Source organism: Piliocolobus tephrosceles, chromosome 8 (assembly GCF_002776525.5).
Source record: "Piliocolobus tephrosceles isolate RC106 chromosome 8, ASM277652v3, whole genome shotgun sequence".
NCBI lineage: Eukaryota > Metazoa > Chordata > Mammalia > Primates > Cercopithecidae > Piliocolobus > Piliocolobus tephrosceles.
This window is the reverse complement of record NC_045441.1, coordinates 43,899,080-43,918,748: the sequence shown is the minus strand read 5'-3', so window position 1 is coordinate 43,918,748 and position 19,669 is coordinate 43,899,080. Positions and strand designations below refer to the sequence as shown.

Below are 19,669 nucleotides of genomic sequence, written 5' to 3'. Positions count from 1 at the left end.
GGGTTTCACCATATTGGCCAGGCTGGTCTTGAACTCCTGACCTCAGGTATCTGCCTGCCTCGGCCTCACAACGTGCTGGGATTACAGGCGTTAGCCACTGTGCCCGCCCCTCCCCCCTTTTTAAAGGAATGAAACAAAAAGGAATGAAACCTTTCCCTCCGCAATACCTTCTCAACCCTAGACCCTCAGCAAAGAGGCTCTGATAAGTTTCTTGTGTAACTCTTTTTTTTTTTTTTTAAGTTTGTATACCCAAATAGTGGGTTAAAAATACGCAGATGGGATCATATTATACACAGTGTTCTGCATCTTGTTTCTCCTTTTTTCTTAAGAAATGTTGCTTGGAGATGTTTCCTCAGCGGCAGCTCAAACCCACAGCATTCCCCTTGGAGTTACAAAGTGTTCCTTTATAGGAATGGCCGTGACTCATTTTAATCCACCCTCTCTTGATGAACAGCTAAGTAGTTTGTAGCTGTTTCTGCTATTGCACACAATGCTCGGTAAAACTCTTGGGTATCTGTCTTCTGTGCTCTTGCAAGTTTGTATAGATGGACTATTATGTTTGTCATTAAACCATGTAAAGCAGTTTACAGTGATCCTCGGCTGGACTGTGGAATCCTCAGTCTTCGGACCATAGGGTTGTTTTTTTGTGCGGTTTGTGTAGCCTGGCAGGAAGGTCTTGTGTTTAGATTTTGAGAGGACATTTGAGCATCAAGTTAGCAAAGAACGTAAACATTGTTCATTTCAGGAGTAAGTCTGAGTAAGATGTTGGATTTATTCGTTGCACCTTCATAATGCTCTGCATACTGGAACGACTATGGCTGCATCTTCACCTGGGCCTAGAGAAGGACCAGAGGGTGTAGCTCAGTTGCAGAAGAGAGTTCCCAGGTGCGGACTGATAAGGGATAGTCTTTGCAAATTGCTTCTCGGGGTTGTTTGTAGCAAAATAGACTGACTTTGCAACACTTCATATTCCAGAAACACTTCTGCAATGAGAGCAGTCTCTAGAGGGGATCAGCAGGAGAAGTTCTCCACTACTTCAGCTGGTGAAAGAGGTGTCTTGAAGCCATAAGGTGGGAGAGGCAGAGGGCAGCTTAGTGTGGTCGGGCCAGGCTGGACAGGCAGTGTTTGGGTCTGGGTGTGTGAGCCTAGTGGGGGCTCCCGGGGCCTCCTTGCCAGCTGGTGGAGAGGAATGGCAGGTGGGCAGGAGACGGCCCAGATTCACACTGGCCTCCGTCTCTGCCTGGCAGGGCCACTTGGCACTTAGTAAGTGGTTTGGGGGAGAATGAACTTTCGTGGGCAGTTCCCCCTTTCATGGGTTTGGAGTAGTGAAAGTTGGAGGGGAAGTGGGGGCTGTGGGAAGTGCATGCTCCTTGGTGGCCTGGGCCTGGAGGCCAGACCCGCTTTTCACATTGTCACAAATGCTGGCTTCTTGAATCCTTGTAGCGTCCTCCATGGTAGATGTTCTCACCACTCAACAGAGGAGGATACTGCAGGCTCTGCGGGCACCAGAGTTTATTTATGTGTGCTCCGTATTGGAGGGCTGCGTATGACCCAACAGTGATAGGACTGTGGGCTACTGGCTGGAGAGGAATTGCGCTGCCTGCATCCTTCTGCCTAGCGGAACGCGAAGGACAGGCTCACACGCTCAGGTGCTTGCTTGGCTGGTGGTTCAATTTGCTGTGAAGCCTGGCCCAGAGTTTGGGCTTCAGTTTTGGGAAAGAAGAGCATGGGGGGCAGTCATGTGTTACCTCCAGAAGGCTGGAGCACAAAGTCAGTTGTCTGACTTGTCGGCCTCTCCTTGCTCCAGAGCCAGAGGTGGGGGCGGAGTGCCAGCTGAGGTGTATGAGAGATGCCAGTGAGATGCCTGCTTGGCTTCCCATATGTTGCTGTACGCCCTGGGTGTTTGGGGTACAAAATAGGTGTGTTCAGCTGAAGGAAGTGGATGCAAGCTCGGCTGGGACAGGACAGGGTCAGTGCTGGCGGGACGAAGGGCAGAGCCTTCCACTCAGGCACAGCCCAGGGTCAGGGAATTAGATGGGTCAGGTCGAGAGATCCTGGAGTCGCCATCTGCATTGCGTTTCTCGTCAGAAAATGTCCGGCCCCTTCCCAAAGCCCCTTCCTTAATCCTCTCAACCTCTCAGACATGACATGAAGTCTCAGGTTTTGTGGCGAGGCGGGCCCCACCTTCCCCTGGTGGTGCCTCAAGAGCTCTGCATTTCATGCTGTCTGGCTGCCGTTCTGTTCACTGTCTGTTGCATTCCTGGGCACTTACATTGATTGCCCTACCGAGTGAGGCTTGGGTGCCTGCCTCAACCAGACTGGGTACAGTACGCCCTCCCGTGCGGCAGATGCGCTGTCTGAGTCAAGATCAGCATTCTGCCCCTGTGGTCACACTCCGTGCCTGGGCCATGCTCCTTGGTGTGAACACGAGTTGTTTTTGTATCAGGTCATTGTTCATTCCCGCCGCGTGCCATGTGCTGTGCCCTCATTCTATCCCGTCTTCCTCTGGGAAAGTGTTTTGAGAGACACAATGAAGTTCTCTTTGTCTCCCTCAGCATGTTGTGCTCCTAAGTTCTCTATCCTCCTGGTGGTAAATCTGAGGTTTTTTGCTTTTTGTTTTGTTTTGTTTTGAGATGGAGTCTCACTCTCACCCAGGCTGCAGTGCAGTGGCGCGGTCTCGGCTCACTGCAACCTCTGCCTCCAGGGTTTAAGCAATTCCCCTGCCTCGGCCTCCTGAGTAGCTGGGATTACAGGGTGCATGCCACCACACCCGGCTCATTTTTGTATTTTTAGTAGAGACGGAGTTTCACGATGTTGGCCAGGTTGGTCTGGAACTCCTGACCTCAGGTGATCTGCCCGCCTTGGCCTCGCAAAGTGCTGGGATTACAGGCATGAGCCATCACGCCCGGCCTTGCCTGAGTTTTAATCAGCCTATGTAAGGCAGTCAGGGCCAGTCTCCACACTTCAGGGTGTGTAGTCAAATTCAAGTACAACTCTTGAGCAGGCAGAGGAGGAAATGGATATATGAGCATTTCCACCAGAAGTTTCCTGAACACTTGGCCTGGGTCAGACACTGGGGCCAACAGGGTGGCCGAAGCAGGGCCCTTACTCCTCAGGAGCTCCTGAAGACCCAGCCCTGCAGGAGGAGGCAGGGCCCTGAGTGCATGATCCTAGCTTGGCACCGAGTGTGGGGCAGGTGTAGGAAAGAGTCGGTCATCATCAGGGAAAGAACATAGCCTTTGGGAATAGCCTCAGACCTGCCGTGGGTTGGTGTCTGCCTGCCCATTCTCTGCACAGAGGGACAGTGCCCCTGACCGCATGCTGGGATGGCAGACACAGGGCTAAGCATATCTGCTGGCTGAGGGCAGCCCGCTCCCTCCTAGGGTCTCATTAGAACCAAATAAGTTCATAGAAGGGAAGATTCCTTGTAAGCTGAGGTGCTGAGAGTTAAATTTAATCAGAGCCCCAAGGGGAAAACTAACAACTCACCTTCTGGAAGTCTCGAAAATTTTCATCCAAGGGACACTGAGGCTGAGGCTTCGTTGGTGGAAACTGTGAAGAAGTGTATTCCAGATGGAAGCAAATAGACCTAGGCTTTTCTAGAGGCGCACGGATGGAAATGGCTGCGGGGTGGGGGACTGGGAGGAGTGGCAGAGACAGGAAGAGCTGATGGCATGGGGGGCGGCCAAGCCAGAAGGACACTCCCTGGGGTCTGTATTTCACCCTCGGTGAGGCGGCAGGGTTTCCAGGGGGAGCCTGCCCCAGTGCCCTCGAGCTCTCTGAGCTTTGCCCTGATCAGTCAGCCCCACTCTTCCTTGTTTGTGTTATGAAGCCCACTGAAGATAAAATTGCATTCAGAAGAAAGGAACTTGTAACTTCAAGGGGAAGCAAAGAGAAACCCACAGTGAATGGGGAGCCCCTGGAGATTTTCTAGAGCAGGAATTGGTGGGCTGTGTGCCCTCCTTTCCTATTCTCTTTGACAGGGCACTGCATAGCCCCCTGAGCTTTGTCAGGTCTGCTGAGAAGTTTAGGGGCAGGTGCAGTGTCAGGAGCCCCCCAGCCAGGCCCTGGCACTAGAGGCCATGCGGCCAGGCTTGGATGTGGCAGTGGTCTTGGGACAGATGCTGCAGGCTCTACCACTCTTCAACTGTGTCTTCCTGTTCTCCTCTTCTCCCATCAGCAAGCTCACCCCCTGGCTTTTGATACCAGCAAGGCTGGCCTCCTTGATGGCGTGGCAGGAATGTCCTGGGGAGAGACAAGTCTTGATGACCAGGTGGATGGAGTGGGAAGACAGGAGGCACTGGGGACAGCGTGTGGCTGGGGTGAGCTAATGGGCGGTGGTACTTTCCCCAAAGTCCAGCGCACTGGGTGGGAGCAGCGCTCAGCTCTAGAGATGTCTGGTGTGAGGTTCTTCTGGGCATCTGGCAGAGATCTCAGGTGGCAGCTGGCAGAGGGCCCCCAGCTTAGGGTGGACCCTGCATGGCATTGTATGCTGGTGGTCTTTTGTGGGCAGGACACCTGCAAGAGGGCTACACCTGGAGAAATGGGTGGGGAGGAGTGGCTGTTGACAGCTCCCTGGGCCCAGACAGAATTGAGTCAGAATTAGGCAAATTGCAGAGCGAGCTCAAAAGCAGAAACCCAGTTGGGGGAAAGTACTGAGCCCAGGGCTCTAAATGACTAATGCAGAAATGATGTTAAGTTTACCTCCAATCAGAGTGAAACTTTGGGCAGCCCGCGCTCCCTACACGCAGCTGCCCTCCAGGAGAAGTGAGAATTGGCCCAAGCCACCGGTGACCATGACAGGACCTTGCACTAGCTGAGAGACCCGAGGGTTTAGGAAATATGAGAAGTGAAGCAAGAGATGATTATCTTTTGACAGCCAATTCCACCAATGAAATTTAGATATTTTAACTATGCCTAAGGAATGTCTGTCTATTAAGTGTTTGTAGAAATTTCTGTCATCTGCTTGCACTTGCTGTTTTACTCTGCTACATTCTTTTCTCTCCCCATCTCCTTAAAAAAAAAAAAAAAAAAAGCTACATGAAATGATTTCCTTCACGGATTTTAACAAGCCAGGACACAGTGACAGCTATTAGAAATTATAGCTGACAGGGCTGGGAGACAGCTATACAGTTTTGCTGGTAACCTTGCACAAATGAGTTGTTTTGGGTGGAAAAACTGTTGCTTATTTACAACACTGAGGCGGAGTTGTTACTTTTGGACTTGAGTTTTGCCATCTTCCTTCCTGTGGGTGTTTTCACTCATCTACCTCCCTACCCACCCACCACACCCTGGGTATGAGAAAAGGTAAGAAGAAAAGACTGGGAGGATCAGAGGATATGAAAGGACTGAAGATTTTCTAATACACAGATGCTGCTGTGGGGCATCACGTGGAACTGACTCTCTTTCTTCTCAGATTTGCTGTAACAGCTTAGTCCCTTAACATTTATAATAAATCAGTTCATGACAAGAAATAGAAAGTCAGCCTCCCTTGCTGGTCTCCCTGATGGGGACTTTCCTTTGGTGGGTAGTATGAGGGGTTCTTTGAATTAGCAGAGTCCCTCCCATCTGAAGAAACTGAGACTCAGGGGAGTTTCCAGGCAGTGAGACCCTAGGTCCGGAAGGTACCCTGATGTGGTATCCCACATAGCTGCTTCCTCTTTCGTGGTTAAAAGCAGATGGCAGAGAGCACAGTCAACCACGGTCATCTCTGAGGCTGACTCACAGCAGGCAGGTTTTTTTTGTTTGTTTGGTTTCTTGGCACAGGGAAATCTAAATGAGAGAAGAAATATATTATGAGTGATGGCTCTAGAAGCTGCTTGTGGGTGGACAGTGGTGCCCTTCCTGAGTGGGGAAGGCAGGGGCATCTCTGCTGCTGTCCTTGGGCACTGCCTTTCAAGAGCACCACACTGCCCCTTGCATGCACCCACAGACAACACTGAGTGACCGACCTCCATCCTCACTGGTCTGACCTGGAGGCAGCTGACTGAACCAGCTTTTAGGAGGCACTCATGTGAGTTTGTGTTAAACAGAAATGATTGAGTTGATTGGGTTCAGGAGAGACACAGAACTGGCATCGAAATCACCTTCCTGGCACATATGTTCTCAGTCCTCCTGGTTTTAGCTTAGGCCTCCACACCACCAGGGACTCCCTGAAGATTTTCTAATACACAGATGCTGCTGTGGGGCATCACGTGGAACTGACTCTCTTTCTCCCTAAATTTGCTGTAACAGCTTAGTTCCTTAACATTTATAATAAATCAATTCCTGACAAGAAATAGAAAGTCTTCTAAGCACAAGAAATCGCTTTTTGACTCCAGGTTAGATATTACCAGATTTAATGAAAATGCATATTACCAGAATTGAGGGGGTGTGAAATTAGGTAGTAGTGAAAAGGAATGACAGAAGTACACGTGGCAGTGCTTCCTAGTACCTTCCTGGGAAGAGAATGCTGACAGGGTGTGCCATAAGCCATGAAAACTTCCATGGAAAGGGGAGGAAGCTCCCTCAGATTGCTTTGAGCTATATTTTTCCACACCAGGGTATCATTTCCAAGCTGGTGGTTGTAACTAGTGTAGTTTCTAACTTCTGTTTTTTTTGTTTTTTTTTTTTCTGATTCATTTTGGATCACAGGTTCCATATTCTCACTCTTCATAGAGACATAAAAGTAGGTTGTAGAGAATGTTAACTGCATCTTTAGGTTGAGCTTTACTTGACCATGATTCTCAAGAATAAACCCACACACAGCACACAATGTAACGACTTAGCGGGGCCTCCTAGAATAGTGGGCATGTGCCAGGTGGTTCGCATGTGCTGTTTAATGTAAACCTCAGGGCAAGACAGAAATACCCATCTCCATTCTGTAGACAAAGAACCAAAGCTTAGAGACCTTCGGTGGCCTGACCATGGTTGGATCACTGTTCAGGCCCAGAAGCAGGCATGCAGCAGGTGTTGTGTGTGTTTATTCTAGTAAGTCACATTGTCTTTAAATGTGGGTGATACCATCATTTATTCAGCCTTTAGTCAGATTTTAGTCACATCTCAGCTTTTCAATTTCTTGTGCTCTTTACAGTTAGAATCTAGACTTACAGAAATACATGTCATCAGAGAATCCAACACATTTTTCTTCTAAAATAGAAGTCAAATAGGTAGGGTACTACACAACCTGAGTGCGAAAATCCTTATGCATTTTTTGGCATTTTGCTCTTGAAGCTGCTCCACTTATTAATCTTTCTGGGCATTTCTGTCAGCAAAAGGTAAGAAGGTGATATTTTCTCTTAAGTGTGGTGGTTGAGTTTTGGATCTGCTGGCCAAGATTTAGGCCCAACTGGAGGAGAGTAGTCTTTTGGTACATATCTCAGTTATTTCATTTTGGGGGCACAGTAGTTGGAAACAACAAGCCTGTTACTCTTCTCAGTCATGTATGAGATCGTCAAAGCCGGGTGCCCAAATCATAGATTAGGAGGTAGCAGAGCTGATCTGTTGACTTTTTTTTCATAATGTTATTCTTGCACTCTGCAATTACATCAAAAAAAGACAACTTTTTCTGGGCGCGGTGGCTCATGCCTGTAATCACAGCACTTTGGGAGGGGGAGGCGGGCAGATCCCCTGAGGTCAGGAGTTCAAGATCAGCCTGGCCAACAGGGTGCAACCCCGTCTCTACTAAAAATACAAAAAAATTAGTCAGATGTGGTGGCGCGTGCCTGTAATCCCAGCTACTCAGGAGACTGGGGCAAGAGAATCGCTTGAACCCAGGAGGCAGAAGTTGCTGTGAGCCAAGATTGCACCACTGCACTCCAGCATGGGTGACAGAGCGAGACTCCCTCTCAAGAGAAGAGAAGAGAAGAGAAGAGATAAAATAAAATAAAAAATCAAATCCTTTCTGGATTAGGCCTTTAAGGAGAGCATTCAAAGGTTTGGTCCTGTTCATAGATTTTGTTGGAATTGAGCCCATAACAAAGGATGATCATATTCATTTATTGCCAGCAGATAACAGTAGCACTGATATTTCCATCTGTTATCACTGCTTTCAAGCCATTCTAATGAAGTCTCCCACTTATCAGTTTTTTGAATGAATGATGTTTTTTGGCATTTGGAAAATTTGTCACGTGAACCCTTTTGGCTACAGGCCTTACATTCATTTTATATAGTTCTGTGCCTAAAATGGCTCCTGTAAGTATTTTTGGCAGCTAAAAAGTCATTTCTGAGAGTGAAAGGATGCTTCATGGTTTGTACCCTGGTGGGCTTTTGGCTCCTTGATTTTGCTCCTTTCCTTTCTCTTGTGGTTTGTTCGTGGTGGGCTGGCCATGCTGATTGCAGAGATACTCTCCTTAGCAAAGCTGCTGGGCACACTTGTGTTTGATTTCTGCTTCTGGAGATGTAGTCCAATATTGACAGTGTTGAGAGTTGAGGAACGCTGAAAGGTAGAATTCCTAGTAACTCATAAAAGGCTATTTTGGGGGCATGGATATAGGGTCTTTCATGTGGATTCAGTCATTTTAGTTTTCTTCTATACAGCAAAATAATGCCTACAATAAATCTCATTCCAGTTCCATGCGCATGATGTGACAGACATTCCAAAGGGTGGATCGTGGATTATGATGACACAGAAAACTGCAGCTTCTAGACATTACCACAGAAAGCACACAGACTTTGGAAACCAACAGACCTGAAGTTAAATGCCGACTTTCAGCTTGCTCTTGTGTCACCTTTGCAAGTCAGTTCACCTCTCTGAGACCTTAGTTTCCTCATTTGTAAACCACCTAATTCTCAGGGTTGTTACGATGTTAAGTGAGATTTCACATGAAAAACACCTATTGGATCACAGGCATTCCATGTATGGCAGCTACTGGTTTTTGCCTTCTCATTGAGCTGGAATGAAAAGAGTCTACATCATTGGTCATTAGGGAAATACCAATTAAAATCACGATGAGATACCAGTACGGTACCAGATGGCTAATATCAAAAAACAGATAATAAGTGTTAGTGACGATGTGGAGAGACTGGAGCCCTCTTAGATTGTTGGTGGGAATGTAAAGCAGTGCAGCTGCCTTGGAAAATGGTTTGACAGTCTCTCAACAAGTTATGTAAGGAGTTACTGTGTGACCTGACAGTTCCACTCCAGGTCTTGGAGTGGAATGTACGTACCCATTCCACTTTTCTTGGTGTGTACCCAAGAAATTAAGACATCTGTCCATGCAAGGACCTGTATACAAATGGATATAGCAGCATTATTGATAGCAGCCAAAGGCAGTATCAACCCAGATGTCCATGAGCTGGTGAATGGATAAACAAAATGTGGTGCCTTCATAGAATGGAATATTGTTCAACACTAGAAAGGAGTGAATTGCTGATATATGCAGCAACATACAATCCAGACATAAGAGACTGTAAGTTGTATGATTTTCTTTAATTGAACCGTATAGCAAAGGCAAGACTATGGATAAAGATAGAAAGCAGATCAGTATTGCCTGGGGGCTGGGGTAGGAGTTGGAATTGACTACAGAACAACATGAGGGAACTCTCTGAAGTGAAGGAAAGGTTCTGAAGCTGGATTGGGGTGGTGGAGGCACAGCTGTATACATTTCCTAAAACTCATCAAACTATATCTTGAAAATGAGTGATTTTATAGTGTATAAACTAAAACTAAGTAAATTGAGCTAGAACTTGGATCACCTGATCCAAGTATCATCAAATGTGATTTACATTGATAATTATGTTTTAAAAGATAGCATAGTTTTCAGAATGCTTGTGTTCAGCGGACATGAGTAGGAGCTTCTGGGTGCACATGTGTGTTGGGTCTTGCAGTGAATCCAGTCCTTTGCACTCAATGAGGACTCTTTTTTTTTTTTTTTTGAGACAGAATGTCGCTCTGTCACCCAGGCCAGAGTACAGTGGCCCCATCTCAGCTTACTGCAACCTCCGCCTCCCAGTTTCAAGCGATTCTCCTGCCTCAGCCTCCCAAGTAGCTGAGACTACAGGCAAGCACCACCAGGCCCGGCTAATTTTTTGTATTTCTAGTAGAGAACGGGGTTTCACTGTGTTAGCCAGGATGGTCTCAATCTCCTGACCTTGTGATCTGCCAGTCTTGGCCTCCCAAAGTGTTGGGATTACAGGCATAAGCCACTGCGTCCGGCCCATTGAGGACGCTTATGTGTCCCTTGTCTCTTGCCACAACAGCCTCTATCATCAGAATTGAAGGCTTCAGTAGAGAGATATTTTAAAAAGAAATCACACCATCCAAATATAACATTGTGAATTTAGGCTTATGCTGTTACATTCTTTCTTCTATGAATATGTTTATTTTTACATTGTTGAAATTAAATATATATAATGTGTTTAAATTAACTATATGAAATAAACATTTCCCATGATAAACTTTCTATGAATATAGCTTTAATTGCTGACTCTGTATTTGTTTGAGTACACCCTTTCTAGCCTTGTATATTGTTTCACAAACTTTATCTGTTAATTTTTATTTCATTCCTAGCTGGAGAATGTTCTTTCTTGTTAACAGTTATATTTTCTTATTTTAAATATTTTTCTTCTCCTTTTCTTTTTTCTTTTTTGAGACAGAGCTTGCTCTGTTGCCTGGGCCGGAGTGCAGTGGTGCGATCTCAGCTCACTGCAACCTCTGCTTCCCAGGTTCAAGTGATTTTTCCTGCCTCAGCCTCCTGAGCAGCTGGGATTACAGGCATGCGCCACCATGCCCAGCTAATTTTTGTATTTTTAGTACAGATGAGGTTTTACCATGTTGGCCAGGCTGGTTTAAATGTCTTTTCATATCCAGTTTTCACTTCTTTTCTGGGTACTAAGTGGTCTGCATTTTAAAGTAAAATTTAATAGAGATTTAAAAATAAAATGTACAAGTTCTGTACAGAAAACTTGGAGACTGACTAACAGAATGTATAGTGGAAAACAATCATCTCTAGCACCAAGTAAAACATAATTAGTTGTCAGTATTTCGGTACATGGCTTTCCATATTATTTTCTGTTTCCCAAAAAATCATCTCTAGTACCAAGTAAAACATAATTAGTTGTCAGTATTTTGGTACATGGCTTTCCATATTATTTTCTGTTTCCTATAATGTATAACAAAAAATAGAATTCTAGATATACTACTTTATTGATCTTTTTTTCTCAGCAAAATATTCCTAATTATGTTTGTCTACATTCTGATAGTAAATACCTACAAATACATCTTTTAGATGTCTTATAATTTTGTTAGCAAAACCCATTTTGAAAATGTTGGTTATTTCCAGTTTTTTAAATAACATTTGTTCTCAGTTGTTTAAACTTGCTGAAATTATGTACATTTTAAAGATTTTTTATATATATTGAAAAATTGTCTTCTTGAGACATTTTCCCAACAGAATTATGTGATTTTTTTTTTTTCCCCTCAGGCCCTTGTCTACAAAGCATACTATGGGATTTTTTTATTACCAATTTGATGGGTCAAAAACCATACTATTGTGATTTATATTTGGTTATTAATGAATATTGGCTGTTAAAATAGGTTTATTGGCCTTTTGTGTTTCTTTGAAAAATTCCCATATCACTTTTGTTTTTTTTCCTGTTGGAATTTTTCTTTTTCTCATTGAATCATGTAAAGTCTTTATTGTTGAAAGATATCAGCCCTATTATATTTGGATAGTTTCCTTTGCTTCTACCTTTTTAGTTTGGTTACTGATTAATTTTCACCTGCTGAGGATGAGGCTTTTTACCTACTGGAATGAGGGGCCATGAGGAGGTCTCCTCCCCTGTCCTTCTGTTGAACACAAAAGCAGGTAAAGCAGACCAGCTGTTCAGAGTCTAGGAGAGGTGACAGAATTTCCCCCGGGATCTGTGGTTGGGATTCGTTTAAGGTTTACAGCGTGCATCCTCGGAATCTCAACGATAATGCCTCATCTCTGATTGTTATTTGCTGGCCGTGTATGAATTTCAGGTGTGGTTTCTTCTATAGGACAGGGGATCTTTTATTTCTGTTATTTTCTTAAGAGTCTATCTGCTTTCTTCCCTCTAAGAAATGGTGCTTGTGAGAAACCTCATACTGTCATCTCTAAAAAATCAAGTTTTCTTGGAGATAAGACATTCCTGAGAAACAGAATGCCCATAAACCTGGGGAGTAAGTAATTAGCATTAAGGGAACTGATTGAAATTCCAGTACAGGAATTTAAAGCATGGTCGGTCCTATTTATTAATTGAAATTCAGAGACCTTGAGATAATTGCCTGTCATTCCCTGCATGGATTTTTCTCTGTGCATTGAGCAGGCTACCCCCTGCCCTCTGCTTCTGTCCCTGGTCCTGAGCATCAAGCCTGCCAGCACCCGCGAGGCTCTCTTTGTTCTCAGCCTGTGCGGAGTGTAACGAGCCCACTCTAATTGGGCTTGAGCTGAAAGCAGCTGGGATCTCATTGCCTGTGTGTCAAGTTCAGCTTTTGATGAATGCAAAAGCAGTGCAAGGCACAGCAGGGGGCCCCTCCCTTTTGAAAAAGATGGAATCCTTGGGCTGATCTTCCTTGGGGCCATCCCACCATCCTGAAGCAAATCCTGGACTTCTGGCCCGGGACAGACTGTTGACCAAAGCTGTTGCCGCGATAAGTAACATAAGGATCCTTACTTTCCAGAGGTCAGTGAAACGAGTCCTGTCAGTGAACTGCTGGTTTGCAAGTTTGTCTGCTATTTATCTAAAGATCTCACCTTATCCCCTGAAGTTAACAAAAGCAGAACAGGTGGAATTTAGGTAAAATCCATGTTGTTTTGGATCCTTGACCCTGCTCTCCACTCCCTCATGTCCCAGAGTCATAAGCTTCAGTTCCTACCAAGTCAGCTGTGCCTGCCTATGGTGTGGCTCTGTTTTAGCCTGGGATAGAAAAGAGAGAAGCACTCATCATCAGTGGTGTCCTGTGTCCTTCCTCACTCAGTGCACAGGGAGGAGTAATTTATGTCACTATGAGGATTACTAGTGGAGATCAGCAAGGGTTTATTCTCTGGGGCTTATTTAGATCCTGCCTAAATAGGGATAACTATATTTGGGATGGCTGAACTATATCTATAGATACCCTAGTCCTTGAACCACAGGTGTCCAGAGTCCATCCTGAGCAGAGACGTCTTTCAGGCTCTCCAGTGTGAAATGTAGATGCCTTCAAGGGAGTTGCTCCTGAAGGTTTCCTCATGAGCCCACACCCTCTGCTGTGTTCATAGTTTATAAGTTGTATGTTACTGTTTTCATGAGCTCTTCAAGAAGCATGTGACTCTATGTATTGTCTCTGCTGTGCACATGGAGGGAATATCCCACAGGCACTCATGCAGGGCTGCTGTTTTCCCAGAGCCCAGGACAGCTTCCTGTACACTGAGGATGCCTGCTAGGTAACAGAAAGCAGTCGACCTCTCCTCACACACACAATTTCTGTTTCCAGAGATGGTTGATCCTTAAGAAATCATGGTGAAGTATCTTCGCAAAATGGGTAGACTGATTTTTCCAGAGTAGGTATAAAACCTGGAAATTCCCTTTTTTCCCCATTAGTTTCCATACATTTTAAGGTTTTTTTTTTTTTTTTTTTTAAGAGAGGTTTGTTCCTTTTAGGGAGATTTTGGAAAACTAAATACTGTACACATGTAAGGCATTACATATTTAGAACCTTTGTTCTTAAGAGGTTTGGAAGCATTGCTTCTGTTTAGATGATAGAGGACCATGTAAGATGAGCCTTGGAAGTTGTTTGTTCCAGAGAAGACACAGGGACAGAGGTGCTACCTGGTGTGGGATGAGGAAACGATGCCCTAGTCTGGCCAGGCATTTCGATATATTCAATCTCAGTTTCTTCATAAAGCAGGGAAGAGAGTCCATACTCTTACAAATGAGGAGACTGAAACCCAGACTGGCTGGCGGCGTGGCTGGCAGGTTGCAGTCAGGTTCAGAACCCAGAGCACTGGTTCTTTGGCTCCTCCTTTCCCTGTGGGTTCCCCTTTGCCCATCGACTCTGGTGCTTCCGTGTGACCCAACACGGGGCCTTCTTTCTGCCTCCTCCCACTTGCTTGTGAGGCCACATCTGCGTGCCTGCTGGTGGTTGGGAGTACTCTGAAGATACCTGTTACTTGTCCCTGGCAAACTCCCCTTTGACCACAGCTCCAGCTGTCTGGCTTTGTCCTGAGTCCTGGTGCTGATGCTGGATTTGGAGTTTGGACTTGGTAGGCGGAGACTGCCTTTCTCATCAGACTTCGACTTGGCAGCACCTGTCTCAACTGTGGGCTCCTCGGGCAGGCGTGTGCCTCTCCACCTCCTGGTCTCCATTCCCATCACAAGGCTGCGTCCTCCTGGATTGGACAGGCTGACTCTGACACCTGCTTTTCAGTTAGCAAGCATTTGTTGAAGGAAAGGCTCAACTACAACTTATCAGGACTTCTGAGTCCTCATTTTGGCATTTTTCAGTTGAATAATGAGACCTGTGACTTTGCGTTCTTCATATTATCTGACCGTCAAATGGAATCATGCCATGCATTAACTGTAGTGAGACAGTATATGTCTGTATTATTACGATGGTGGTATTCCTCAGGAGAAAGCTACTACAAAAGTCCAGCTACCAAAAACAGTGAAGCAGTTTCCAGGATATTAGCAAATTTCAAACACAATAATTTCAGCAGCAACAAAATGGAACTATAGCTTAATGCAAGGTAACTCTGTTTAAAGGTACTTTATGTTTCAAGAAATGTAGCCTTAATATTTTCATAAGAACAGTCTTTGTAAAGGAATAAACTGGGGTTAAATTTTTCAAAATGTTTTATTTGTGTAGCTTAGTGAGAGATGATAAATGGTTATTAGCAAGTAACTGAGCAAGAGTAACCAACAAGGAGGCAGCTGTGAAGTTAGGGAATATCCCAGAAAAACGTGGGAAGAAGAGTAGGGTGGAAATAGTGCCCTTCACCTGGAAAGGCCCCCAGAAGAGTGCGTGTCTGTGTGAGTCTCCTGTGAGCACTGACCTCACAGGCATCTACCCTGCTTAGTTGTCCCAGTTGTCCCTGTTGTCCCTGGCCTAAAGGGGACCTGTGTGATCATGTCACAATAGTTTTTTATAAATCTTTTCAGTCTGAGAAGTGATTTTAAAAAATACTTTCTACTTTATTATCTGAATATGAAAAAAACATTTCAAAAGTCAAACTGTGTAAAAAGATATACTCAGATGAATTTGGCTCTTGTCCCTGTCTTTTCCACTCCACTCCACTCCACCCACCCCCCACAGGTAAGCATTTTAATTAGTTTTTACAGAGACAGATCTCTAAATATAAAACATTTTGTTTAAGAAGTGAGCATTGCAGTCTGGGCCATATATTGCATGGTCTTCAGTATGTCTGAAGAACAAAGAGAAGTTTGGAAGTTTTATAATAAGGAGAAATGTAAGGGATTGTTTTGAAAGAGAGTTGTTCATTGGCACTAAGTAAAGTTTTGGGGAGCTGGCAAGCCCTCATTGGTGTGTGATGGGGCTGGGTAAGCTAGTCTGAGAGTCAGGGCAGGCCGTTTCAGCAGCCAGGCTTGCCAAGAATGACTTTTTGGAGCAGTGCTATGTACCCTGAGTACTTTGCCCCTCTGGCCTTGACTCTGTTAGTTGGGTATGACAAGAATGACCCAGTTCTTGTGATCAATTTTCACATTATCCTTCCTGTGATTTTTTTGGGAAAAACATTTATTGGTATATAATAATTGTACATATTTATGGGATACATGTGATGTTTTGATGTGTGCAGACTATGATACTTTTTGTATAAAGCAGGCCAAATGTACACGTTTCCTTTTGCATCAAGGATGGCATACTGGACGTATGTTTTTGTTTTTGCGTATGCTTTTTCACTAACACCATATCTTGGGGATCATCTCACACTGGTTCTCAGAGGCCTTTGTTCTTGCTGGAGGTGGGCAGAGTGGGTTCCTCAGGGGAGCTCTCTTGAGTGCAGAAGACACTGTGCTGGGGGCTATTTTGCTACCACAAAGAAGCTGTGTGACCCAGAAGAAGACACCCACCAAGGGCTCTGGTGCCTGAATTTGTAAAGTGATATTCCTCATATTGCTGTATCCCAGAGACAGTGTGCATTCGGATGTGTGGCATTATTTTGTCTGGTTGGAAGAAAAAGTCCTCTCTGAAATGCAGTGCATTAGTGATGGAGGTGTGCTGCCAGAGTATCAAGTGACTGCTTCGGATCTGGAAAGGCTTTAGACCAAGAGGAATTGCAGAAAAGGCCACTGCAGAGGCCAGTGCCTGTCCTTGTTTCCAGTGCCAGCCCGTGCGCCCGGCTCTCGCTGCGTGGCTGTGGCCTGTCTCTGAGGAGAAGCCGTGGAGCAGCCAGGCCCCAGGCGGGGACGGGTCTTCAGGCTAGAGTTCTGATGTTCCCTGGCCTCACTTCTTGGTTGCGTGGAACTTAAGTGTCAGATTCCAGAAACGTTTAACTGTCGGTGGTGGTGATGGAGAATAAGGGAGACCCGTTTAAAGTGACACATGGAAGGCAGGCCTGGTTTCTCCGTTTATCACAGAAGACTCTAGTGAAATAAATTATAATTTGGGGCAGAGAACTGAAATTGCTCTTCCTTGCCAAAATAAATTGATTTCATCAGCTGTCTGAGCTTCATTTCTTAAACTGGACAGGAACTAACCTAGTCTAAATAAAACTCATTTTTCGTTAATAAAACTAGGTCACTCCAGGCTGCCAGAGTATGCTTCTGAGTGTCTTAAAGCACATTCTCCAAAATTCAGGGGTTCACATCATTTTCATAACCCATCAAATGTCGCCAGCATGACGATGGCACTCACCTCTCCCATGGCATGCCACTGTAGGTGTGGGGCATGTCTCTAACTCCATTCCAGCTGCAGGGCAATTATGGCAGGAGGGCATTGCTGTACACCTGCTGGGGCTGCGGACAGGCTAAGAGGGAGCTGATCCAGCCACCCTCCCACCGGAGGAGGGGCTTTGGGCAGGACGGCCCTGCCTTGCCCAAAGAAAGCTTTGTTTGCTGTGCCTTTGCCGGTGTTCCTGCTGCTGGGAGTTTTGCACCATAATGTTTTGAAGGTTTTATTTACACATGGGGGCCAATAAACTAGATCATGGAGGTAGGAAGTTGTGAATTTAAAACAAGAATGACAGCACGAATGGAATAATTTTAGAAAAGCCTTGTTCAGATAGGAAGAGCATCTCTGCATATAGAGTTCCCTGAGCAGTGGGGATGCTGGCCTGCCTCACTTGCTGGAGGTTTGTGAGAGCCTCCAGGTGGCATCTGGTCCCTGCTCTGATGCCTGTGCACACTCACCTGCCCTGCCCTGCCCTGTGGAGCTGGGCCCTGCCTCCGGGATGTTAGGAGCTAGACTTACCTGGAAGGCCCAGGAGAGGCTCCCATTGTCTTTCCTTGTTCCTCCTTTCTCTTCCTGCACGTGAGAGGGCAAGGAGTGAACCGTGACTCATAGCATCTGGCAGACATAGGTCGGAGTGCGGCTTTAGCATATTCTGAAATACACAGCTCTGGAAATGCTGAATCTATTGGAGATGTCTTTCTAAAACAGAAATTGGGGGGCAGTGGCAATCTTTGCAGTGCTTTATTTCTAGCATTCTTGTGTAATCTGAAGTGTCATACCGAGTACATTTTAAACAGTGGATTGTCTTTAATTTACCTTTTTAATAAAATGCTGACACTCAGTGTATATAGAGATATGAAAGCCTGCGAAAAAATAGAAAAACAGATGTTTTAAAGAAATAGAAAGTCATGAGAAAGGGGGCGGCTCTCCCTGTAATGCATTGTCTGCCCCGATATCCCAGCTTTTCATGGGTTAAGCTATATCCTCTCATCCTTCTTTGCTGCCTTTGTGAGAGCTACTCAGCAACATATAGATTCCTGAGTGCTGATAAACTTTTTCTTGCTTCTCTTTGCAGTGCACGGAAGCCAAAAAGCATTGCTGGTATTTTGAAGGACTCTATCCAACCTATTATATGTAAGTATTTGCACCTTTCTGTGGCTTCATTCTGTGGCTGTACCTTTCTCTGGGAATTGTCTTGCTAAAGGTCTGGGTGTGGGATGGGGAAAGCCCGACATGGCCCAGCCTCTGCTGCGGTGCCAGGCCTGCCTCGCTGGGGGATTAGCAGGTGACCTCACCGTGGCGTACGGCCCACTCAGACCAGTTGCACTGAGGACAGCCTGAAATCCTGTGCCCTGTTCTGTGATGCCGGTGAGCTCACTTGTGAGTGTTTAAAAGGGGCGAGATGTCTGTGGAAGGCAAATATTATATTGGCGTGTACACATTTTCGTAGGCAAAGAGAGCAAGAATCATAGGAGCAGCCTTACGACCTTGAACGGGACAAGAAACAGTCCTCAGTGGAGCCACTGTGACTGTGTGTGTGTGTCTGTGCGTGTGTGTAGGAAATCACAATGATCGCCTGTCTCTGAGGCCTCCTCCCCAGAGAGCTGTCATCACAGCCTCTTGTGGCTCTTGGCTCCGAGTGGGTTATAATCCTTCCAGTGCCCCCTCGGTGTCTGCCAGTCTTTCTGTAATGAGGGCATTGCTGCATTTTCTTCGTGCGGTTTTTGTATGTTTGTAATATCTGCTGTGGTAACCACCAGCCCTGTGGAGCCACCTGCCTTGGTGACCATATTAACTCTCCAGGTTATCAGTCACTGTTTTTGATTCTGTTTTGAAGTTCCTTAGGTATTGAGTGGAATGCCCTAACCAAAATTTCCCAAAAGCTCTATTATTTTCAGTATTGAATTTTGTAAAACCTGAGATTCTTCAGGCATATATATTGTAGTCTAGCAGAAGTACTATATATTCTAGCATATAGGGTAATTGGATAGGAGATATATAATAGGAAAAAGGGTTATTTTTTAATCTGCCAAAACATACATTTTTCTTACCTGTCATTATTATTGTTATTTGAGATGGAGTCCTACTCTGTCACCAGGCTGGAGTGCAGTGGCACAATCTCGGCTCACTGCAGCCCCTGCCTCTTTGAGTTCAAGCGATTCTCATGCCTCAACCTCCCTAGTAGCTTAGATTACAGGCGTGTGCCACCATGCCCAGCTAATTTTTCTTTTTTTAGTAGAGACGGGGTTTCACCCTGTTGGCCAGGCTGGTCTCGAACTCCTGTCCTCAAGCAGTCTGCCCGCCTTGGCCTCCCAAAGTGCTGGGATTAGAGGCATGAGCCACCTCGCTCAGCCTCTTACCTGTCATTCTTGAGGAGCCCAGTGTATGAGGGAAGGGCTGCGTATCTGTGAGTGGGGGGTGAAGCACAAGGAAGCTGGCCATGTTCCTCATCTTGCTTTCATACTGACAAGAGGAGTCAATGTGCCCTATGGCGTGGGGGCCCTGGAAGGAAGCCTCTGCAGCTGCAGAAAGACAGACCCCACTTGGAAAATAAAGCAGCAGCGTAAGGACTTGGGCTCTAATTACAGAGTTGTCAGGTTGAAGAGAAGTGGTTGTGGGATAACAGGAAGAGAAAATATTTCGATTCTTCTCAGCGTAATGAATTTTCATCAGTATGGTTTATTTCCTTGTTCAGCTTCTTGCGCAAATGTGGACCTTTCGCCTCCTTCTGTGTGCTCTTCCTTAAAAACCTGTTTCTCCAATTGTTTTATAGGTCAGCTTTGTCAGAGCTTGGGCATCAGAGGTCACTGCTGTTCTTGTATTGACTTGTTCATTTGT

General features: G+C 45.6%; 1 protein-coding gene across 2 annotated transcripts in view; it reads left to right on the top strand.

Annotated features, from left to right (window-relative positions):
- The window catches only part of VOPP1 (VOPP1 WW domain binding protein), a 96,739-nt gene that overhangs the window by 32,711 nt on the left and 44,359 nt on the right, over positions 1-19,669 (top strand). For both annotated transcript variants that reach the window (XM_023232003.2, XM_023232001.3), the window contains exon 2: positions 17,907-17,965. In XM_023232003.2, the coding sequence (XP_023087771.1) occupies positions 17,907-17,965 (59 nt within the window). The remainder of the gene's footprint in view (positions 1-17,906; positions 17,966-19,669) is intronic.